Genomic DNA, 23,714 nt, shown 5'->3' on the forward strand with positions numbered 1-23,714 from the left:
TTTTTTTTTTTGCCACCTTAACATACCTTTGCAAACCATGTACTAAAAGCCCACACAATTAAACAACCAAAAAAATACAAGAATTTGAAGAATGACAGAGAAGAGAGATTTGGGTATGAATCCTCCCAGCTGCCCCTAAGACTTTCATCAATAACTGTAGAAATTACAACAACAACAACAAAAGTGTGTGAAATCTCCAGAAAGAAGGGGAAGAAAAAAAAGTACAAACAAGAAGGCCTTATTCCAAACACTAACTAAAAACTTTGTAGTCAAAAACTAAAAAGTAATTTTCAAATTTACCTCACACTGAAGAATGAAGCCATTATCATAAGTACTTTTTAAAGTTTTAAAAACATGCAGATCAATTATTCAGATTATACATAAGAAAATAAATTTTATATATGCATACCTGTTTTAGGTATTCATGAGAAATATACTATAAACCATAGTACTATAAGAGTTTGGTGCTTTTGAGAGTCATTTTCCCTCAAACATATATTTCTCCCCGCCCCCACCTTTTGCACTCATGCTCAAATACATGTATACATCCTAGCTAACTAATAGGACAGCGGAATTCCAAAAAGAGCAATCTCAGACCTTCACATGACTATTCAGGTGTGTTTCTTGGATATTTCCCACTATAGACACATACTTGTAAACTCAAGTAAACTGATTATTATTATTCTTCTCAAAATTATATTTTCTGTCCAGGTTCCTTCAGAAAATAATAAATGTCAAGTATTTGGTTTATGATCCCTCTCTAAAAACTCACATGAAGTGTTTCTGAATTTTTATGTCTCAATTTAAAGCTACTCTTTACAAAATTAAGCACTTGGAAAAACTAAAATACTTTTCTACATTTTAGGTTTGTTTCACGTAATTTCATAGATATCTTTACTACTTAAAAATCATTTTAGGATGATTTAAAGGAAGCGAGACAATTCTACAACTCACATACATACAACTTATGATTATAAACAATATCTAAATATCGATGATTTCAATATGCCCAGTATCACAAGCACTATTTCATTTAATACCCAGAAGTCAACACACAGTAAAAAGACTTCTTTCCTGTGGGACATATTCAAAAGCAATCATCTGTAGTGCATTAAAAGTGACCATAAATTCTTTGTCACTACTCCTATTGACAGGTGGAGATTATTTCCCCACGTTGCGCACATGTGTGTGCATGCGTGTGTGTATGTGTATGTGGTTTTTGTTTTTTGTTTTGTTTTGTACTGGGGATTGAAGCCAGGGGCATTCTACCACTGACCTACATCCCCAACCTTTTTCTTTTTTTTTTTTTCAAGAAAGTGTCACACTAAGTAGCTTACTTAAGGCCTCACTAAATTGCTGAGGCTGGCCTTGAAACATGCAATCCTCTGTCTCAGCCTCCTGAGTCACTGGAGTTACATGTGTGGGCCACTGTGCCAAGTTTGGACTGGCTTTTAAGTCTCTTAGACCAACACAATGTAGTCTTGCAGCTTCCATTCTTGCTGCCCTGAGATCACCATGAAAAGTGAGCTGGATAAACAGCACAAAGACAGATAGGCTCAGCTAATACCCAGCATTAGCCACAGACTTGGGAGTAAGGCCATTTTTAACAACCCTGATGATCCACCTACCAAATGGCTACAGCCAAATAAGTGAGCCTCGACAACACTACCAGAAAACGAACACAGGTGAGCCCAGCTCAATGTACAACACAGCATCAGGCACAAATAAAGTTTTTTTTTTTTTAAGACACTATATACTTACAATGATATGGCCATTATTTATTAAGAAAAAAATTATTACCAAATTATATTTGGTGACCCTTAAAAGTTTGACACATGACACAATGAACTTTATGTGAATAGAAAGTTAATTATCTGAGGACAATCTCCAACATACAGCATCAAATTAACAGTACACAGTCCAATTTCATTTTTATCCGAAAGGATGGGAATAAATTAATCCAAACATGTGGATGAATACACACACACATATACCTACCGTATGCAAACAATTTCTGAAAAGATTCATGATAAACTTGTAAAAAATGGTTGCTTCCACAAAAGGAAAATGAGAACTGAACAAAGGTAGAAATAAACCATATCATTTGCACCCTTTTAAGCCTTTTTTTTAATACCTTTATTTTGTTTATTTATTTTTATGTGATGCTGAGGATCGAACCCAGTGCCCCACACGTGCTAGGCAAGTTCTCTACCACTGAGCCACAACCCCAGCACCCCCCCCCCCTTTTTTTTAAAGGTATATAATTATTTATTAACAGAAAAGGCCTACAGACTCACTTCTTCTTGGACACAACCTACGGTGTGGCCATGTGACCAGTTGTGTTAGTTTGCTGGCCTTAGATACAAAAGTCCCAAAATTGGCACAGCCCCCTATGGGTCCTAATCTTCCTCAGTTGCTCCAAGTCCTCCTGGGGCTTACTATTGAGACCATTGGCCAGAACCTGATTGAATTTTCCATTCTTTACAACCTTCTATCTGTTCAAGAACCAGTCTAGGATTTTGTACTGTCGTGGATTCTACATAATGGTGATCACATGTTCAACCTCACCATCAATGAATTCTCCAGCCTCTTGGTGAGGTCAGTGTCTTGTTTTCCTCAACACCCTTAATGACAGTGATGGCAAAGGCTATTTCCTGCCGCCCATCAATGTTTATGTTGCGTACTGGCAAACTGTGCTGGAACTTCTCAGGAATCACTAGAGACATGGTAGCAGCAGGGCGGCAGAGTGTAGGAGGCTGTGGAAGCTTAAATTTTGAAATACAAAAGTATTGCCTAATTTTTAAAAATTTGCTTAACTCTTACATTAATGTACAATCATTTTTTAAGTTTTTTAATTTTTTTTAGTTGTTGATGGATCTTTATTTATTTATATGCGGTACTGAGAATCAACCCAGCACCTCACACATGCCAGGCAAGTGCTCTAACACTGAGCTACAACCCCAGCCCTGTATAGTCAGTCATTTTTATCTCTGAAATATAAAGCTAAAGTATTTCCAAACAGAATACTAATTAGATTCATTTCAAAATAACTGGAAGTAGATGATAGATAGGACGGGATGTTAAATGAAAGTCCAGAAAAAAAAACATGAGTTGACAATTATTGAAGTTGAGAATCACTGTCACCTTTTGTTTGAAATTTTTCATAACAAAAAGTTAAAATATTCATATAATGTTGTAACAATAATGCTCAGAAAGTCAATTCCATACCATGACAAAAAAGTAACAAGCATAAATATAAAATATTCATGAATATTTACAAAACAGGCATTTTTGTTTATGTATGTGTTATTAATAATACCTGAGGGCTGGGGTTGTGGCTCAATGGCAGAGTGCTTGCCTCACACATGTCAAGCACTGAGTTCAATCCTCAGCACCACGTAAAAGTAAATAAACAAAATAAAGATATTGTGTATAACTAAAAAAAAATTTTAAATAATAATAATACTTGAATGCCAGGCTGGGTAGTTTCTAGACATCACCTCATTTGGTGTTCACTACAACCCTGTGAGTTACATGGCATCATCATTTTACAAGGAAAATTAAACACTTGGTATAAATGCCCAAGGTTACAAAGTTAATAAATGAGAGGATTCGAATGTAGCATATATCTTTAAGACATTAAAAATGACTATACATTAAGATTTAAGCAAAAAAAATTTAATTAGGCAATACATTTCTTTCAAAATTTAAGATATATAAAAGGGCACAAATGATACATGGTTTCTTCTTACATATGTTCAGTTCCCATTGACTTCAAATTCCATTTTCTTTGAGAAAGAATTAAAAATTAAAAATAATCCACAAACAGAATAATCAACCACTAGTGAACAAACAATGGGATACACACTCACATTTTAATGAGAAAATGTGTTTAGATTTTACTATACCTTATCTGAGTTAAGGGGAAAAAATTTTATAAGAACCAGTATTAAGTATTAGCTCTAAAATAGTGTTGAACAAATTCTCATCTGTTAGGCTCAAGAACTTCCTTTTAATCTGTTATTATCAAATAAACAAATACTATAAATTTCTTGGTTCACCACCATTTTAGAATTTGATTTAATTTTATGGAAGAGATTTTTCTGGGCAGGTCCTGTGGTCCCAGACCATTTTCACTCATACTTTTCTATAAATACTTTTACTTCCTATTATGTGTTTTCAAAAAAAAAAAAAAAAATCAAAATTATTTCTGAAGCCTAGATTATACATTACTTGTCCCTTAAATAAAAGAATCCTTTAAAATTGTACAAACAAGCATATATACCACTAGCAAAAGAATGAATTTTTTATTTCATATATTTTGCTCTCCCTTGTTATATTGATATATATACATAAAAAAAGCAAGCTTAGCTACACAATTGTATTTCAGACTGGGCTAACACCAAGAGTCAAAGAAGAATTAAAAATAACATGTTTTTAAAAATAGTATGTGAGACATGCTTAGGAATGGCTCTAGCCTCTCAACTCCCTCAGTATTTGCTTCATATCTCTGCAAGTAGCACAAAATTATTGTGACTTCTCTGTTTAGCACCTGACTATAAATCCCTCCATGGCAGATTCTTTCAACTCCAAATAGCACAATACTGAAATGGGGAAGGAACTCAATGAGTGTTTGAGGAATTAAAACAATGTAAATATATCAGAAGAATCCCACAATGCTCCCAAATAACAATTTCCTGGCTCTCAAAAGAATGGAAACACTTTGGTTTTAATTTTTGAACATAATAAACTGATGAGTTCACTGGCCATTTAGATGCTATCAATATTGATAGAATATTTACATGATCCATCTGTACATGAATAAATATAAAGCAAACAGAAAGTCTATTCCATAAGCCATATCAGAAGTAATTAAAGGAAGAAGCAAATGTAAATTGAAAAAAAAATAATTTTAATTGTTAATGTACAGATAAGGTATGATATTAAGATGTGTTTAGGCAAATATGGAAGGCTTCAGAATGTGAGATAGGGTCACATGAACCTGCTCTTACTTCTTACCTGTCACTGTTCACCAGGATTGTATACTGCTAAAACCATTTTTAAACTAAAATGGTAGGTAAAAAAAAAAAAAAAAAAAAAAAACTATATATTTCATCTTCATTTATCCAAGCACTCATTAAGTGCCTATTTCGTGCCAAATAAGAAGGAACTGTGGATAATACGATAAAAACATGTGCATTTTATTCTTAAAGAACTCTCTTAATAGGGAAGGATTTTACAAAAAACAACCAGAAGCAGGTTATTACTTACATATTTATGTAAGCTGGTATCTGTTCTAATAGATCCTTTTCTAATTTCCTAACCCCTTGCCAAAACTGACAGAAGTTCACATTAATAAAATGTCCCTTGAGAATTATTTTTAAAATGAATCGCTTTAGCCAAATTTTCAAGAGAAAAGCATTCTTTGGCCAAGGACTTGCATTTCACATTTTAACCTGAACTGAATGTATAATGAAAAACGAATAGTCCATTTATGGAAATGTTGACAGACTTACACCACCATGGATGCAACTACAATGCTGCATTTATTGAAAATTAATGAAGTCCTGAATTTTTATTTATAAAGTGGATATCATTAGTTTTAGATTATTTTCTGCAAGCCAATAGTCAAAATTTAATAAGATGATGTGTACAGATTGCACTGATTTTTACTCTTATCCACTGCTTGCAGACCATGTGCATTTATACCAAAAAACATTTGATATACACTAACTATAAATTATTTCCTTGGAGATCTCTCAGGCATGAAGAAAAAGCCTCTTAAAATAAATTTAAAATATTATATGCTTGATGGTGTATAACCGAAGGTTTAATCTCACTACTAAAGGGGCAGTTACCATGATTTTGCAATAACCCTGCAGACAATAATCAAGACAGCTCCTGTTGTTCTCTCAGTAAAATCTTCGTAAACACAGCATGGATATATTGTAATTTGATATCTGTAAGATCAACAGCTATATCTCATGACAACTCAAAATATAAGATTTTATTCACTATTAAATTGAGCATTTTCCTCAGAAGAAAAAGGAAATATGTTATTTACCAAACATTGTCCTGTTAACTATACATTAACACATTAATAGATATGCTTTCTTTCTCTCTAAAAAAGTGTAGTCCATAAAACAAGTTCTGAAATATAGAAAATTCTATTTTCAAACTTTCAAAAAATTTATCTGTGCCATATTTCCATCATTATTTTAAAACAATTGATCCCAATTATTTTTCTACTAGCAATATAGAAAATACTCAGAGCTCTCTGTGACCAGTTACGTTCAAATATGACTAAGTTTATACTTCATGATATTAATATTATTCTAACATTTTTTAAAATGGAGAAACACAAATGTAACAATTTCAAGAAATCAGGGAATATGTAATTCAGAAAAGGATAAAAATATACAAATTAATATCAAAGCTACCCAAAATGGAGATAACTAGAAGAACTCAATTACTGATCTCACAGTCACACACAAAACCAGTACGCACATTTTTTAAATACAAGTAGGTGACCCCAACAGTATTTCAGAAATATAATAAAATCATCTTTCACTCACCAATGCTGGATTTTCTCTTGGCAGTTAGTGACCACCTGTCATAAAAACAGATAACTATTCATGAAAAAACAGAGCTATGCAAAGAGTAACAAAAATAGTCTATCAGAAAACTAGAACAGTAGCTTTACAGATTTAATAGCATTTCAGCATACATTTTTATTTGTCAAATGCACAGAGATGTGAATGTTAGTTTTTAAGCAGTTCACTTTATCATAACCCTCTAATGCAGGCTGATAACTGCAGAACAAATTACAGCTTTCCAATTCATACTTTGGTACAAAACTCGCTTCATAACTATTAGGTGACATATGATATAAGATAACTAGTATTTTGTACAATCTACAGACCTGTTTTCACTGTTACATATTTTGTAGAATACGCAAATGTTATAAATAACTAGAAACCAATGTAACATCCACATTTCATCAGTAAAAAAAAAAAGAAAAAAAAATGACAGTAGTGAAAATATTTTATTTTGTCAGTATATCTCCAAATGTTTTCACCTGTAATTTTTATTCTGATGCATTAAAAATGAGTTCAGTGATATTTTTCACTACATTTCAAGAAGAAATACTTAGGATAAAGAGTTGCTCTGAACAGCTCATTCTTTCCCCAGTGAATTATGATAAAATTTTAAGCACTTCACAGCCAGTTTAAACTAGGTTTATAATACTAAAACCATGGAATTAAGAACAAATGTTATTTTTTTCCTTTGAGATATTGTAACAGATTCTCAAAATGCTCAAAAACAAAAACCCTAATGAGTAGAGGAAAAATATAAATTTTAAAATAGCACTATTTTTGAATCACACTTTTAAAATTAATATTATTTTTACAGATTGATAATCACCTAATTTTAAATCACCCATTAATAAAAATTTTAAATAGTAATCTAGCATACCACAGCACCATTTTAGAGACAGAGAAACTAAGGAATAAAAGCCAAAATGCTAAGGTCACATGAAAAAGACAGCAGTTATGATTTGGTTTGCAACCCACTGCTCTAGTTTAGTTCTAAATACCAATATTGGCTATGTTCAATGTTGCAACCAAAAATCACGAGATTTTTTTTTTGACTTGTCACTAAATTCCTCTATTATAACATTTAATTCCTGAAATAAATGTCCTTCTTTGGTACATTTTAAATACTAAGGCAGTAATCCTGTACCAAAATACATGCTGTAATCAGATACCCAACCATACTACACATTAACTCAGCATAAAAAGTCCGTTTTAGAATGAAGATCTCTTAGTAAGTATCAATCACATAGCAACACTTAATAACAGTGGTACTATATAATAGAGTACTGACTTTACATCTGGAAAAGCCAAGCTAAAACTACATCAATCTATTTTACTGTTTCTGATTTGGCAGTAATTATAAAATAGACAAACAGAATTAAATGTAAATTTAAAAAAGAAAAAAATCTTCAAGAAATTCATTTTATAAAGTTCCTATTTAACAGCCCCATTAAAAAATGAGACCCAAAACAGTCAGGATGTTTTCCAATACCAATGCATGTGTTTCCAAGCATGAAGTGAGCCAAAAGCACAAAAAGAAAAGCCCTGCAAACCATAAGAGCAGAATGTTCATTAACCTCTACATGATAATCCTTTCATAGCTGCATATTAACTAGTTACATATTCATAATCATTTACATTATTTAAAGGACCTTCGATGAAATTTTCTAGGCTATATCCATTAGTGACGGTGTTAAAGGTTATAGAAGATAGTCTACTTAATGTTTCCAGGAAGCCTTTTTAATTAGTAAATATGTAAATTTGGCACATATGCTTTTTATATTTAAAAACAAGTCTCTGGTAGGATGGCATGTATTCTTGCCATCACTCCCCACACACACAGTCTATTTTCCACTTTGTTCTAGCCATCCTTTCCTCTACTCCCCCGATCCCTTTTCTTTCCTAAAATAGTCTCCCTAGGAACAGATACTCAGGGTAGACCAACAAAAATCCATTTCATTAGTTTACGAGAAACTTTCACTATCAAAATATTGCTTTATATTTAAAGTATTTATTGTTGTCTTTAAAGTATTTATTGGATGTCTTTAACATCAGAGACACTGCATTAATGCAGACCACAGATGTAATATTTTAGAAATTAGAAAGAAGGGGAACAAAAAAAGACAGATACGAAAATAAATGAATAACCTTCTGATGGTGTGTCTACTATTATATTTTTATACAATTTATGGTTTACCAATTTTCAAAAAGTATTTAAACTCTACAGTTGCACTTATATTCTGAGATGATTTTAACCTGCCAAAGAAAATTTTAGGAAAAATTATATGATTCAAAGTTGAATGTACCTGGGTTTAAAAAACAAAACAAAACACCTTCTTTATCTGTGAAGTAAATTCCAATGTATCTTGCTTCTTCTGACAGAGAATTCAGAGTAACTCTTTTAATTATTAAATGAAGTGACCACAAGATAGTGATTCTGGTTCTATCAACAATTGTTGAAAAACAAAGCAAAAAACCAAAAAACATTTCATTGCTCTGTTTACTTCCACAAAACAAAGATAGCTATAAAGGAACAATACTAGTTTTGTTTTAAAGATAATTCTATCAAAATTTTCAAATATTATTCTTTTTTAAAAAAAGTTTCTGCATCATTTTTATAAAAAATAATTTGATTAATAGGCTTATACTATTAAAATAATTGACCTAGGAAATTCTTCAATATAATGATTGTAAGTCAAGAATTTGTAAATAAAATATGTACTTATGTAGTACTACAGCAATAAGTATCCATGATAAAGAAACAAAACTATGGCCCGATTCACCACTTTTTAAAATACAAACTATCATTGGAAGTACTTATCAACAATAAAGTAGCTACAAAATTATATGGTATATTTTCTTTACATCTCCAAAGTGTCCTTTTAGGATTTAGAAGAACGATGGTCTATCCCAAGACTTCAAATGATAAATATCAAGCTGCAAACATTTCAATGAGTTAGGTTTAACCTCTTTCTAAAGAGAAGAAACCTGTATTCAGAGATAAAGTAGTTTATCCAATATTATACAACTGTCCAAAAACTGGTAGGAGATGAAAATCAGTTGTAAAACCCGATCTTTAAAATCTCAAAGTCCATACCCCTTTGTATTAGACTGTTTCCAACCCTGACAAAACTTACTGAGTAAAAGAAAGGCAGTTGTTTACATCTATAATCTTTCTTAAAACATTGATTGCTGCTGCTGTTTCTCCTCCACTTCCTCCTTATACAACTAACACTCAAATATAAAGAAGACACTGTCAATAAAAGCCAATAAGCTTAAAGTCACCAGTTCACTAGTAGAAATCCTTATTTCTTCTGGCCTTTCAACCAAATAAGTAAATATACAAATACCATGTGTGCCCGAGGGGAGGAAGGGAGGGAGGGAGGGGGAATATGTGAATATATGTGTTTGGGGGCGGAGAGCTGGGAAGTAATAAGCTAACCTCATAATCACTCTGACATATAATCACAGTTTTAACAATTTGTAATAATTAAGGGAGTTAGATGCCCATAATGACCATGATGAACAATCTACCCAAACAACCTATTTTTCTGTACATCAGGGTCCAGCTATTATATTGTTACAAAGGGTTAAAATGATATTTGATAAAGGGCTGGGGTTCTGGCTCAGCAGTAGAGTACTCTTTGATCCTCAGTACCACATAAAAATAAATAAAAATAAAGGTATTGTGTCTAACTACAATTTAAATAAATAAATAAAAATTAAATTTGATAAATTGTGTCCAACTACAACTAAAATAAATAAGGATTATATTTGATAAATTGTAAGATCGATAAATTATAGAGACAACAGGAATAATAATTTTTTACTGTTTTTCCCCATAATTTGCTTTTTCAAAATTATTTTATAAAGGAATGAATGAATGTTTTAACATGCAATAAGAACTCTAGCACTTATATTTGTACTATTTATTTTGGTAAGAGACCACAAGGGGGCATCAACCTGTGAGTTAAATACAGTGCCACATAAAAACTAGACTGAAGGAGAAAGTCAAAAAAGGTAAGTATATTTCTTGATTTTTGATATTTTTCTCAAAAAACATTTCACTTCACTTCTAAAACTTTCCTTACTTTACTACAATTTCAAATTCTTCCTATATCGGTTAATCTATAATATAACAATTTGGAAAATGTACTCATCAAAGCTGTCTAAATTTATATGATTTGCTTCTCTTACTAGACTTTAGTTTCAAGAAAACCATTTCAATGTTAAAAAAAAAATTACATTCTAAATATACTGGAAAGCAAAACTGCTACCAAAAACTAAGTCCAATTACATGAGGCCACATCTTTAAGCACTTAAAGGCTATTTTAAAATTTAGCCAGGATAAAATCAAAATGATCATTTTAATCCTGATTTTTGTTTTAGCCCATTTTCTCCTCACCTAAAGCATTCTCAGAATTCTGACCTGGTCTATACAAATACTGGACTATGTCTAAAGTGCTTTGGTACTGTACATTTCATTCCTTTGTAGATTTTACCTACAAATTAGTTTGGTTTTTTTTTTTTTTTTTGAGTATTTATTACTACTAATCCCAAGTGTCCTAATTACATACAGTTTTCTCCTACTAGAAATGTTTGAGATGAGTAACAATTACAATCAGTGTTAGATAACTGAAAAGTCTGGGATTATTTAAATTAGGTATCAGGAACTTCTAACTGTACTGATTAAAAGCTCTATGAGGTAGAGGCCATGTCTACTTTATTCAACAATATTCACCTAACATATAAGCACATGGTCCCTTTAAAGAAGGACAGCTCTATACTCACAAAACCACAAGTCTGAGGAAATGTTTTTCTCAGTTTATAAAATAATGCACACAAACTAACAAACCATCTGAAACAGATGCACCGATTCTTCCTAACTTTTCTTTCAGTACTTCCTTCTAAGCATTTCTATGGTTTACAATTAACAAACACTAAGAAAACTTTAAGCTTCTCACACAGATTAGGACAAAAATATGCCTGTGGAACATTCAAAGTAAACAAGTAATTCATTAAAGAGTAAATACAAATAGAAAAATGGAGGCGAGTATCTTAACTAGTAACAAAAAAGTAAAATTAAACCAATCTTTAAAATACAATTTTGACTACTTAAAACAGCAAATTTTCATTTAAGACTAAAGTAAAATGAAACCAAAAACTAAGAGCTACATTGTAAGACTACAGTAAAATAAAGTAACCAAAAACTAAGAGCCACATGTGGTAGTATATAATTCCAGTTACCAGGAAAGTGAAAAAGAGGATCCCAAGTTCAAGGACAGCCTGGGCTGTAGAATTGTAGGCACACTGCATAAAGTTGGAGGAGATAGGTCACTGGAATTGTACCCTCGGAAACTATACCTGGTTGCTGGGGGCTGCCATGAACTGAGAAGCTTTCCTTCACCATACTCTTCCACAAGGATGTTCTGCCTCACCTCAGATCCAAAACAACGGAGTTAACCAACATAAACTAAAACCTTTGAAACAGTGGATACAAAATAAAGCTTTCCTCCTCTACCACTGCTTTTCTCAGGTGTTGTCACAGCAACGAAAAGCTAAGCCAAAGGCAGTTAAGAATTGTCAAGGGCTGGCGTTGTGGCTCAGGGGGCCCTGGGTTCGATCCTCAGCACCACATACAATCAAATAAAGGTATTCTGTTCAACTACAACTAAAAAATAAATATTTTTAAAAAATTGTCAAAGGAACAAGGATAAAAAGAAGCTAAAGATTCAGAAAGGAGAAATGGAGAATTAAGCTAATAATCTGAGAATGCTTTTTTTCTTGGACAACTGTGGGCATAGGTAAGAAGCTAAGAATTACACTGGACCCTAAGCAACAACATCTGGGAGACAGAAACAAGCAGAACCTTGGATAGTCTGACAAAGCTATAGAAACAAAGTAAGAGGTATGAGTGGTCTTAACCATACAGTTGGTTTCAGAATTTAATGTCAAAGGATTTAAAGCTACGAAGGATAAAAAGCTGAACTAAAAAACTGAAAAGCAGAGCTTAGGATGAAGCAAAAATAAGGAGTTCAAAAGTCTGCCAGAGAAGGTGTCCTTGGTGAACAAATACAGGTTCTTAGAAGAAAGCCCTTGAGCAGCCAAGAGTAGCAGATCTCTGAGTGAAACAACCACTTGGTCTTTACTCCATTCAGTGGCTGCTGGGATTAAGATGAGGAGCTCATGCTCTCTCTACCTAGCAGAAGGCAAGGAAGATATCACCTTCAGAAGCATATATCAGTCCCAGCATTTAATAAAAACTCACCAGGATTCCAAGATGCTAAGGATCACAAGACTAAATATCAAAAGGAATAAAGAAAAAAACTAATAGAAAACAGAACCATACACATGCAATCTAGATACCAGAGTTAAACTAGGACATTAAAATAACCGTGATTCATATTTTCAAGAAAACACAGGAAATGATGAAATACATGAAAAGAAAGCAAATTCCACTGAAAATCAAAATAAAAGATTCTACAACTGAAGTATCTAAAAACATTTTAATAAATGTTGTTAAAAGGAGATTAAATACGGCGCAAATCACAATCTTTTAACTTGTTGGTAGGTGAATAGAAAATATCCAAATTAAAGCCCCGAGTCTTCCCTGGTTAAAAAATAATAATAAAAAAAAATTAGGATAAACACATAGCACATTTATTAAAGTATATATAAAGTATAGAACAAACAAATAAATTAACAGGAAGAAATAACAATAAGGGTTGTCTGATTAATTCAAAGGCCGGCAAAATAAATCAAAAAATAAAAATAAAAACAGGAAGAACATTTAAAAAGTGAAATAGAATCACAACGAGATACCACTTTTCTACTTACATGAGTATCTAGACTAATAAAATTCATACAGACAGAAAAAGTAGAATTGGGGTTGCCAAGGAATAGTGGAGGGAAAAAGGAGTCATTAATTTAATACTGAGGTTTAGTTCTGCAAGACAAAAAGAAGACCTAGAGATGGATGGCGATTATGACTGATCGACAATGTGAATATAATTAATGTCACTGAGCTTACATTTAGATTGTTAAATGGTCCAATTTTGTTATATATATTTTACTATGATTTTTAAAACAAAACGTCAAATAGGAAAGTGAAAAAACTGAATATTATCCATAATTGACTAATAAAAGGAAAAGATGTTAACTGTACACTAAAACCACAACTACATGGTATTTATAAGAGATACACTTTGAACACAAATAAATTGAAGTTAAATGAGAAAAAGTAATAATAGACCATGAGAAAAAGAAAATAAGTTGGTGCACACTAGTATTTGATTTGAAGGCAAGTGTCATAAGAGATAAAAAGCATTAAAATGGTTAAAAAAAAAAAAGATCAACTAAGAAATTATTACAATCCTAAATTTGTCCCATATTCATGAACTAAAAAACCTGATATTGTAAACATGTCAGTAGTTCTCCCCAAATTGATCTTTAGATTCAAAGTACTCCAAGCAAAACCCCAGCAGGTTATTTTGTAAATACAGAAAAGCTGGTCCTAAAATATATACAAAAAAAGAAAAAGATAGTATTATATGTCAAGATCATTGTACTGTCGTGTGTAACTAATTAAAACAAATTAAAAAAAGAGAGAAAAAAAAGAAATTGATAGTGGGTATATGAAAAAAAAGAAAAAGATAAAGAATAGGTAATTTTGAAGAACAAAGCTAAAGAATTTTACTACCAGATAATGAGAGTTATTAAAATAAGAAATGTGATACTAGTTTATATATAGGGAAATAATCCAATGAAAAAGAACACAGAAATAGCTACATATACAAGATTATAATTTGGGAAAAAGACATACTCCATGTACATTATGTTGGCTGCTGAAAGGAAAGCCTCTTTGAAGAAGAGTAACATCATCTACAGGCTACACAATTTTCCAATACAATGTTGGACACCCAATCAAAAGTTACAAGGTACAAAGCAATCCATAAAAACAAGAATAGCTGACAAGAAACCAAGAGGAAAAAAAATACACATTACAAAATAGAGCCTCGTTTGATTTCCATACTGCAGTAATAATGTTCCTATAGTTTGGATATGAAATATCCCCCAAAGGCCCATGTGTTAAAGGATTGGTCCCCACCTTGGTGCTAGAAGGTGGTAGGAAACTTTTAAGAGATGAGACCTAGTAGAAAGTCTTCCAGACACTGGGAGCATGCCCTTGGAGAATAAATATCTCTTAGAATAATAAATATCTCATAGAATAAATATCTCTTGCTCTTTCCTTCACCATTGTCAGGTAAATGTCCTCCTCTGCCATGAGCTCCTGTCACATACACTGGGCTGCCACAGATAATAATAGGGCTAATCAGTCATGGATTGAAGCCTCTAAAACTATGAGTAAAAATAATCCTTTTCTTTTTATAAGTGGATTTATCTTGGGTATTTTGTTGTAGTAACAGAATGCTAACTAATGCCAGTAAATCTTTATGATTACTACATTCATAAAAATAGAAGAAAGGCTAAAAATGTCAGACAGGGAAGCTAAGTTTTAGAATTTCAAAACATAAAATTTTAGAATTCAAAACATAAATTCTGAAATAAAATACACAACTAGTGTGATTAAGAAGTCAACAGATACACTAGAACAGTAAATTAGAAAACAGAAGAATATATGTCAATAGAAACCATCCAAAGTGGCATACAGAGCAAAAGGAAGATAGAAAACACAGAAAAGACAGAAATAAAAGTAGTGACAAAATATCTAATGTGTACCCAGAATACCAAAAATAGAAGAGACATTGACCAAAAAAAAAAAAAAAAAAAAAAAAAAAAAAAAAAAAAAATATATATATATATATATATATATATATGAAGAATGGATAAGAATTTTCGAATTTGGACAAAAGACATCAAATTACAAATTCAAGAAACTACATACTCAAAACAGGCTACAAAAGACAAAGAAAACCATATGGAGGCCTATCATAATAGAACACCTGAAAACCAAAGAGAAATACCAAAGCAGGCAAAGGGGGGAAAATGCACTAGTTACTCTAGGAAGAAAATAATAAGACCTGTATAAGACTCCAAAAAAAAAAAAAAAAAAATGACATAAGTCAAAAGATAAGGTAATGGCATCTTTAAAATACTTAAGGTGTGTGTGTTGGGATGGGGGGGAGCTGCTAGTTCAGAATTAAGTTAAAATGAAAATTGAATACTTAAAACAATAATAATTCTAATATCTTTGGGGTTAAAAATACAATAGACAAGTGAAGGAGGAATGCTTAATGAAAAACAACTGAATGATTATTTGAATAATTTCAGAACTGGAAAATTTAAAGTAGACCATAAGTAAAGAATCCATACTGTAATCTCCAGAGTAATAACTAAAAGGAAAATAATTTTTAACTATCAAGCTAATAGCATTTAAAAGATATTTACTACCTGGGCATGGTGGTCCATGCCTGTAATCCCAGCAACTTGCAAGGCTGAGAAAGAAGGATCACATCTTTGAGATGTGATCAACAATTCAGGGAGAATCTGTCTTGAAATAAAAAATAAAAAGGATCGGGGATGTAACTCAGTTGATATGGTACTGGGGATTAATGCCCAGTTTAAAAAAAGTAATTACTAACATAAAAGATAAAAAGTGTGACAAATGGAAAACATGGCAAAATGAGTAAACTGCAACTAAGTAATAAATGAGATAATTTAATATTTAAATAAATAGATACAAGCTTACAGATTAGAATTGCAAAATAAAAAGCACAATGAGGTAACACCAGGATGCTTACAATTAAAAAGACTAGCAACATAGTAATATTTACTGAAACTTCTGGCATATTATTTTTCAAGTAGAGTCCAAATTAAGATGGTGATCCTTAAGACGGAATATACAGATTATATAAGTAGAAATGACAAAAAAAAAAAAAAATTAGTGGGGGCTGGGGTTGTGGCTCAGTGGTAGAATGCTTGCCTAGCATGTGTGAGGCACCTGGTTCAATTCTCAGCACTGCATATAAAAAAATAAAATAAAGGTCCATTAACAACTAAAAAAAAATATTTTAAAAGAGAAAAAGAAAATAAGTAGTGTTATATTCTTAGTCCATTCAGGATGATTTAATAGAATACCATGAAATGTGTGGTTTACAAAGGAAAAAAACGTATTTCTTGCAATTCTGAAGGCGAAATCTAAGATCAGAGTGTCAAGAAACTCAATGTCTGGTGGTTCATAAATGGTACTTTTTTTGTATATTCATATGATGATAGGGGCAAGGTAGCTCCCTGGACCTCTTTGAAAAGTGCTCTGATCCCATTATTGAGATCCCTGCCCTCATAACCTAATCCTCTCCCAAAGACCCTACCATATAACACTATAATATTGGTGAATAGATTTCAACATATAAATAGCATGTGGTGAGGAATTATACACAAACTTTCAGACCACAGCAAGAAGAGATGGACACTATTCTGGTTTGAATGTTGCCCTGGATTGGGATCAGAATGTATAACAAGTAGATTAAGGACAAGATGGCAAATTTTAGTTCAAGAGATGGAGCTACCTGTGGACTATCCAAGAAAACTTTCCCAACAAGCAAAAGCCATGGGCACAATAGAGTATATGAGAACATGTAGAATAAGAAGAGTTGACAACCTATGATGGAAATACAGGAATTATTAAAACACTTAAGGAAGAAATTGAAGAGAATAAGTCGAATCAGATACAAATGTAGGAGAACCAGAAAAAAGCAAAATTATAAAAGCTCCTAGAGAAGAATTTACCTGGGAGCAAATTTCAAACGAAGTACAGAGGTCAAAAAAAAGGCAGAAATGCAAAAGGGTATAGGAAGTTTCACAAGAAAGAGGATAATAACCTTAGGTAGAGTAATTTCAATGAAAAAAGATGAATGCTGAAACTGTTCATAAAAAATTGAGAAGCAAAGAATTAGGAGAACAATTATCACACTATATTGTTTCCTATTAATATGTTTCATTTACAAGTCAAGTTTCTTGAGGGTAGAAAAGATACCCCACATACTTCAGGATTTAGGATAGTATCTGGCATATAACTTAGTTTTGTCTTTCTTTTCCCCTCCTCTTCAAAAGTACCCATTTTGGGACTAGGATGTGGCTCAGTGGTAGAAAGCTTGCCTAACATGTGGGGCACTGGGTTCAATCCTCGGCACCATCCAAAAAAATAAATAAAAGTATTGTGTCCAACTTTATATATATATACACACACACACACATATATATATACACACACACACATATATATGCTATATATGCAATATATACTATTTTTTAAAAAGTACTCCCTTATTTACAGTAACACTACACTATTTATAAGATTAAGAAATCAAGTATAAGTTCACAAGTTAATGGGAGTATTCTATTCTACTACCCACTTCAAAAAAAAAAGTTTTAAAAGAAACATTGCACCCCAACTAGATCATTATCTTAAGGTAGAGCAAATAAGTGAATAAGTGGCAAGATGATTTAAAAAAAAACTAGAAAGAGACAAATCAGGCAATATAAGGGTCTCAAAGCACATTTTAATGATACTAGGTACAATGAGAAGTTCTCAAAAGATTACAAGCAGGACAGTTACAAAATCACATAATTCAATTTACATTCTTTCTTGGCAGGGGGGTAATGCTGAAGATTGTACATCAGGCTTAATACAAGTTAAGGAGGTGCTCTACAATCGAGCTACACTCCTAGTCCCATTCCTAAAGAGTACTATGAAAAATAAGTAGAAAAGAAATAATTGTGGAACCACCAAAACAAGCCAGTAATTACTGCCTCCAGGTAAGAAATTATAATTTGGAAAATGAGAGTCCACAGAAAAAAAGCCAATCAAGGGAACTTTGCTACCTAACTTTTATTGTTGTTTTGTTTGTTGTTATTGTTGTTTTGTTTTTGTTTTTATTGAACCCAGGGCCTTGTGCATGCAAGGCAAGCTCCTTAGCTTTTGGATATCATATTCTTCCATTTCTCTTACCTCTATTTACTTAATACTATCAATTAAATTAAGGGTAGCAGTTCTTTGAGAGGTGATTATAAATAGGGATAAAGCTAAACTAATTTACCCTTTGACCCAATAATCTTGCCTTTAGGAATTCACTTGAAGTCATTCCATAAATGAGAAACAATGTAAGCATAAAGTGATTGAATGAGGCATGATTTGTACTATTCAAGAGGCTGAAAAACCACCAAATGCCCATCAGTAAGATAAAAGCTGAATATGTGATGGTTACCCATACAATGGAATAGTATACAAGTACAAAAGGGGGTAAGAAATCTATAAACCAAAAGTAATTCCCAGGTATATCATTTAATAAGAGGTAAAATAGATGCAACATTTTGTGTAAAAGGGGTGTGGGGTAAGGAAAACAAATGGATTTATTTGTTTTTAAAGAGAAAACACAAAGAATAAACCAGAAATAAGCAAAAAAAAAAATCTCTAGGGGGATGTAAGAGCAGGGATGGGAATGAATTACCTCAGTATAATTTTTATATAGTTGTGATTTTAAACTATATAAACATCTTATATATTACACAAAATTAAGTGAAAAAGATAAATACTAAAATTCAACACATACAGAAACTGTATAGCAAATTCAAGTTATAACTGCCTTAAAAAAAAATTCAAGTAACTTTTGGGATTAAAAGCTACACTCCTAAAAAGTTAATTCTGGAAAAGCAAAACTGCAAAGAAATCTTGACCTTTTACTTAATAAAGTTTTGTTGTTGGCAGTAGCATTAATGTAGGTATCCTGGAACTATTTTGTGTCGATTATAAAATAGCAAATGAATAAATATACATGCTAATGAGAACCAAGTTTTTCACTGAGGAAAATTTTTGTGGTAATGAATCAGAATTCAATTTATTAGGATATATATAATCCGAATCCACTGAACCCAATTTTAGTTTTTTAGTTTCTTTCTCAAAGTTTCTTGAGCAGTTCAAAATATTTCATAACCTTTATTCATTCTTAGAGGTCTTCCAAGGAATAAAGAAAAAAATATTTCAGTAATAAAAAAAGAATAAAATTTTATTTTTGCAGTTAAAATATGAATACACTGAATCTCTTTATAAGTCTAAGACACTATCAGAACCTAACTGCTATGGATTGAATATGGTTGATCCCTAAAGTTTCATGTACTGACAGCTGGGCCCCTAATGTGGCAGAGTTGAGGTGATGGAACCTTTAAGAGGTAATACAGCTTAAGAAAATGATTAAGGTATGGGGATTCCACCTTCATGAATGGTTTAATGCTATCTTGTAAGGCCATTCCACATCTTGGTATCTTTTGTATACAGCCAGTTTGCTTCCTGCTTCTCTGCCATATTATGATGAAGTCAACGGGCCCTAGTCAAGACTAGACACTGGCACCACACTATTTTGACTCCCAGTCACCAGAATCATGAGCCAAATAAATCTGTATAAGTTTCCCAGCCTCAAGTATTTTGTTATAACAACACAGACTAAGATACTAGTAATTATATTTTTCTTGCATCTGGCTATATTTCATTACCCCCCCAGTAATTATTTCATAATCAATTATTCCTAAGTTTAAAAAAAGAAGTAAATAATAAGAAAATGAACCGGAACAGTGGGGCACACCAGTAATCCCAGCAGCTCCAGAATCTGAGGCAGGAAGATTACAAATTCAAAGCCTGCTTTAGCAACTTAGCAAGACCCTGTCTCAAAATAACAAATGAGGGGAAAAAAGAGGGGGCTAGATATGTGGCTCAGTGGTTATGCACCCCAGGATTCAACTCCTAGTACCCCCCCAAAAAATACAGAAAAAATGGAATTATGAAATTATCTAGAAGGATAAAGTAATCAACAGTAAAGCATCATCCTTTAGTTTTCTTATTACATTGCACAAAGCACTGCATCTCTCAAGAAAATAAAAGACTGGAGAGACCATCTTTATAGTCTACTTGGTTTTTAATAAATATAGTTGAGAATTCAGAATTTTTCATTTTATGCCCATAAAGGCAAAGAGAAGAAAAGTGACAGAAGAAGACACTTCACAACCATTAAACAATATAAATTAAAAAAAAAAAAACAACAGCATTTTTTTTACCATACGAATTATTTTTATTTTTTTAGTCATACATGACAGCAGAATGTATTTTGACATATAATACATACATGGAATGTACATACATCAATCATATTGTCTATTCTATTCTGCTGCCCTTCCTATCCTCCCTACTCCTCCCCTCCTCTCCCATCCTTTCTCTCTATCCAATCTAATGTGACACACTTTTTTTTTCTCATCACAACATCATATATGTATTCTGTATAACAATGAGGTTCTCCTTCCATCTTCCGTGAAACTCCCCTTCTCCCTCTTTTTTCCCTCCCACTCTCTTCCCTCTTTAGTGGTAGTCTTCTTCTCATGCTCTTCCTCTCTATCCCATTTTGAATCACCCCCCTTATATCAGAGAAGACATTCGGCATTTGTTTTTTAGGGATTGGCTAACTTCACTTAGCATAATCTGCTCTAATGCCATCCATTTGCCTGCAAATGCCATGATCTTGTTATTTTTTAGTGCTGAGTAATATTCCATTGTGTATAAATGCCACATTTTTTTAATCCATTCATCTATTGAAGGGCATCTAGGTTGGTTCCACATTCTAGCTATTGTAAATTGTGCTGCTATGAACATTGATGTGGCTGTGTCCCTGTGTATGCTCTTTTTAGGTCTTTTGGGTATAGTCCGAGAAGGGGAATAGCTGGGTCAAATGGTGGTTCCATTCCCAGCTTTCCAAGGAATCTCCTTACTGCTTTCCAAATTGGCTGCACCAATTTGCAGTCCCACCAGCAATGTATGAGTGTACCTTTTCCCCCACATCCTCGCCACCACTTATTGTTGTTTGACTTCATAATGGCTGCCATTCTTATTGGAGTGAGACGGTATCTTAGAGTAGTTTTAATTTGCATTTCTCTGATTGCTAGAGATGGTGAGCATTTTTTCATGTATTTGTTGATTGATTGTATATCCTCTTCTGAGAAGTTTCTGTTCAAGTCCTTGGCCCATTTATTGATTGGGTAATTTGCTTTTTTGGAAACAATAGCATTTTTAACCAGTACTGCTCAACAGTAATTTCTTTGATAGGAAATCTTCAATATCAACATTGTCCAAGTAAACAGCAGTTAATCATCAAATATGGCTAATGGGCACTTGAAATATGGCTACTGTGACTAAGAAAACGAATTTTTAAATTCTACTGAATTTTAACTACTTGAATTTAAATTCAAGTGGAAAAGACATATGTGGTTAGTAAAAACCATACTGGATAGCCAAACAAGACACTAATGACAATGGTGAAAATCACAGTATAAATTAAGTTTCAGATTATAAGTCTTCAGATGACAATACTTTGAATGAATTTTATTAAGTTCAATAATGAGCAATATATGAAAATTAACTCAAAGTGAATCAATGACCTAAATATAAGAGTTAAAACCATAAAATTCTTGGAATAAAACATCTCTGAGACCTTGGATTTAGCAATGAAATCTTAGAATCTGACACCAAAACCATGAGCAATAAAAAAAAAAATAGATAAACTGGATTTCATCAAAATTAGAAACTTTTGTATATCAAAGGACATTATTAAGAAAGAGAACCTGAGGAAGGAAATGTTTGTAAATTACAAATAAGAATTTAATATCCAGACATAGAGAACTCCTACAACTCAACAAAATGCCAAACCAATTAAAAAATGGGCAAAGGATTTGAATGAAAATTTCTCCAAATGTAAATATAAATGACTCATAAGCACATGAAAAGATGAGCAACAACCTTAGTCATTAGGAAAATAGCAACCAAAACTATAATAAGGTAATCCCTCATACCTATTAGGATAGCCATAATAAGAAAGGTAGTGATCAAAGAATGAATGAACATGGAAAATAGGTGTTGTGTTGACAAAGATATGGAAAAACTAGAACCTTCATACATTGCTGATGGAAATGTAAAATTGTGTCCTCACTGTTGAAAACAGTTGGCAAGTCCTTCAAAACGTTAAATAGTTTCCATATGACTCAGCAATTCTGCTCCTAGCTATACCGCAAAGAACTGAAAACAGGGACACAAACAGATTATTACACAGCAATGTTCACAACAGCACTATACACAATAACCAAAAGGTAGAAACAATCCATGTACTAAACAACATATGAATATACAAACAAAATGTACTATACACACACACACACACACACACACACACACACACACACACTGAACTAAATTTTATATATATACACACACAATGGAATATTTTTCAGTCATAAAAAGGAACAAGGTTCTAATACATACTACAACATGGATGAACCTGGAAAACATTACGCCAAGAAAAATAAGTCAAGGCAAAAGGGCAAATATTATATGATTTCATTTATATGAAATAGGCTAGAATGTACAAATTCACAGGAATTGGGCCAAGGATGAGGGGTAGAAAATGGGAGAGTTACCATTTATGGTTAGAGAGTTTCAGTTTAGAGTGATAAAAGTTTTGGAAATAAGAATGACAACTGCATAAATGCAAATGTAATCAATATTACTTATGTGTACACTTAAAAATGATTAAAATGGCAAATTTCACTTCATATATATTTTTCACAATAGATAAAATTATTGGAATAAAAGAGCTCTAAATTTTATTTCTTTTCTACTCCTACAAGTTTTTCAAGCTTCTGAAGATCAGAAACTAGGGTAAAAAACCCTGAAGATATTGCAATTGGGTTTTGAAAGAAGGAATTCTAAAAGGATTTATCTGGGTATCACTGTAAGTCTTAAAAAAGACTGTTCCAATGGAAGAACTAAACACATCTGAATATAGTGAATGTTGAATAAAGACAGATTCACTTGAATGAGGGAGGGGGGAAAAGAATCAATGAGTAAAAACTAACACGTGTTAAGAACAAAAAGGAAATCCAATGAGCCATTCAACAGGAAGGACTTTATCATACAATAAGTTGCACCAAGAATATGGACCATCCCTTCTTCTAAAATGACATGTGGCAGTATTCTTAAGTCTCTTATGACTTTTGTATGCCAAAATTTACTGGACTGAAAGAGAACTGCTATGTTTAAAAGCCTATAGTAAACTTTCAAATAAA

At 32.3% G+C, this 23,714-nt stretch overlaps 1 protein-coding gene across 2 annotated transcripts in view; it reads right to left on the reverse strand.

Annotated features, from left to right (window-relative positions):
- Uri1 (URI1 prefoldin like chaperone) overlaps positions 1-23,714 on the reverse strand; it is a 65,665-nt gene that overhangs the window by 32,632 nt on the left and 9,319 nt on the right. For both annotated transcript variants that reach the window (XM_046448165.2, XM_058580444.1), the window contains one exon: positions 6,576-6,610. In XM_046448165.2, the coding sequence (XP_046304121.1) occupies positions 6,576-6,610 (35 nt within the window). Of the gene's footprint in view, positions 1-6,575; positions 6,611-23,714 lie in introns of those variants that run through there.

The sequence above is a fragment of the Marmota monax genome, unplaced genomic scaffold (assembly GCF_021218885.2).
Source record: "Marmota monax isolate L192 unplaced genomic scaffold, Marmota_monax_Labrador192_F-V1.1 WCK01_AAM20220418_F8-fsc00101, whole genome shotgun sequence".
In the NCBI taxonomy this organism is placed as follows: Eukaryota; Metazoa; Chordata; class Mammalia; order Rodentia; family Sciuridae; genus Marmota; species Marmota monax.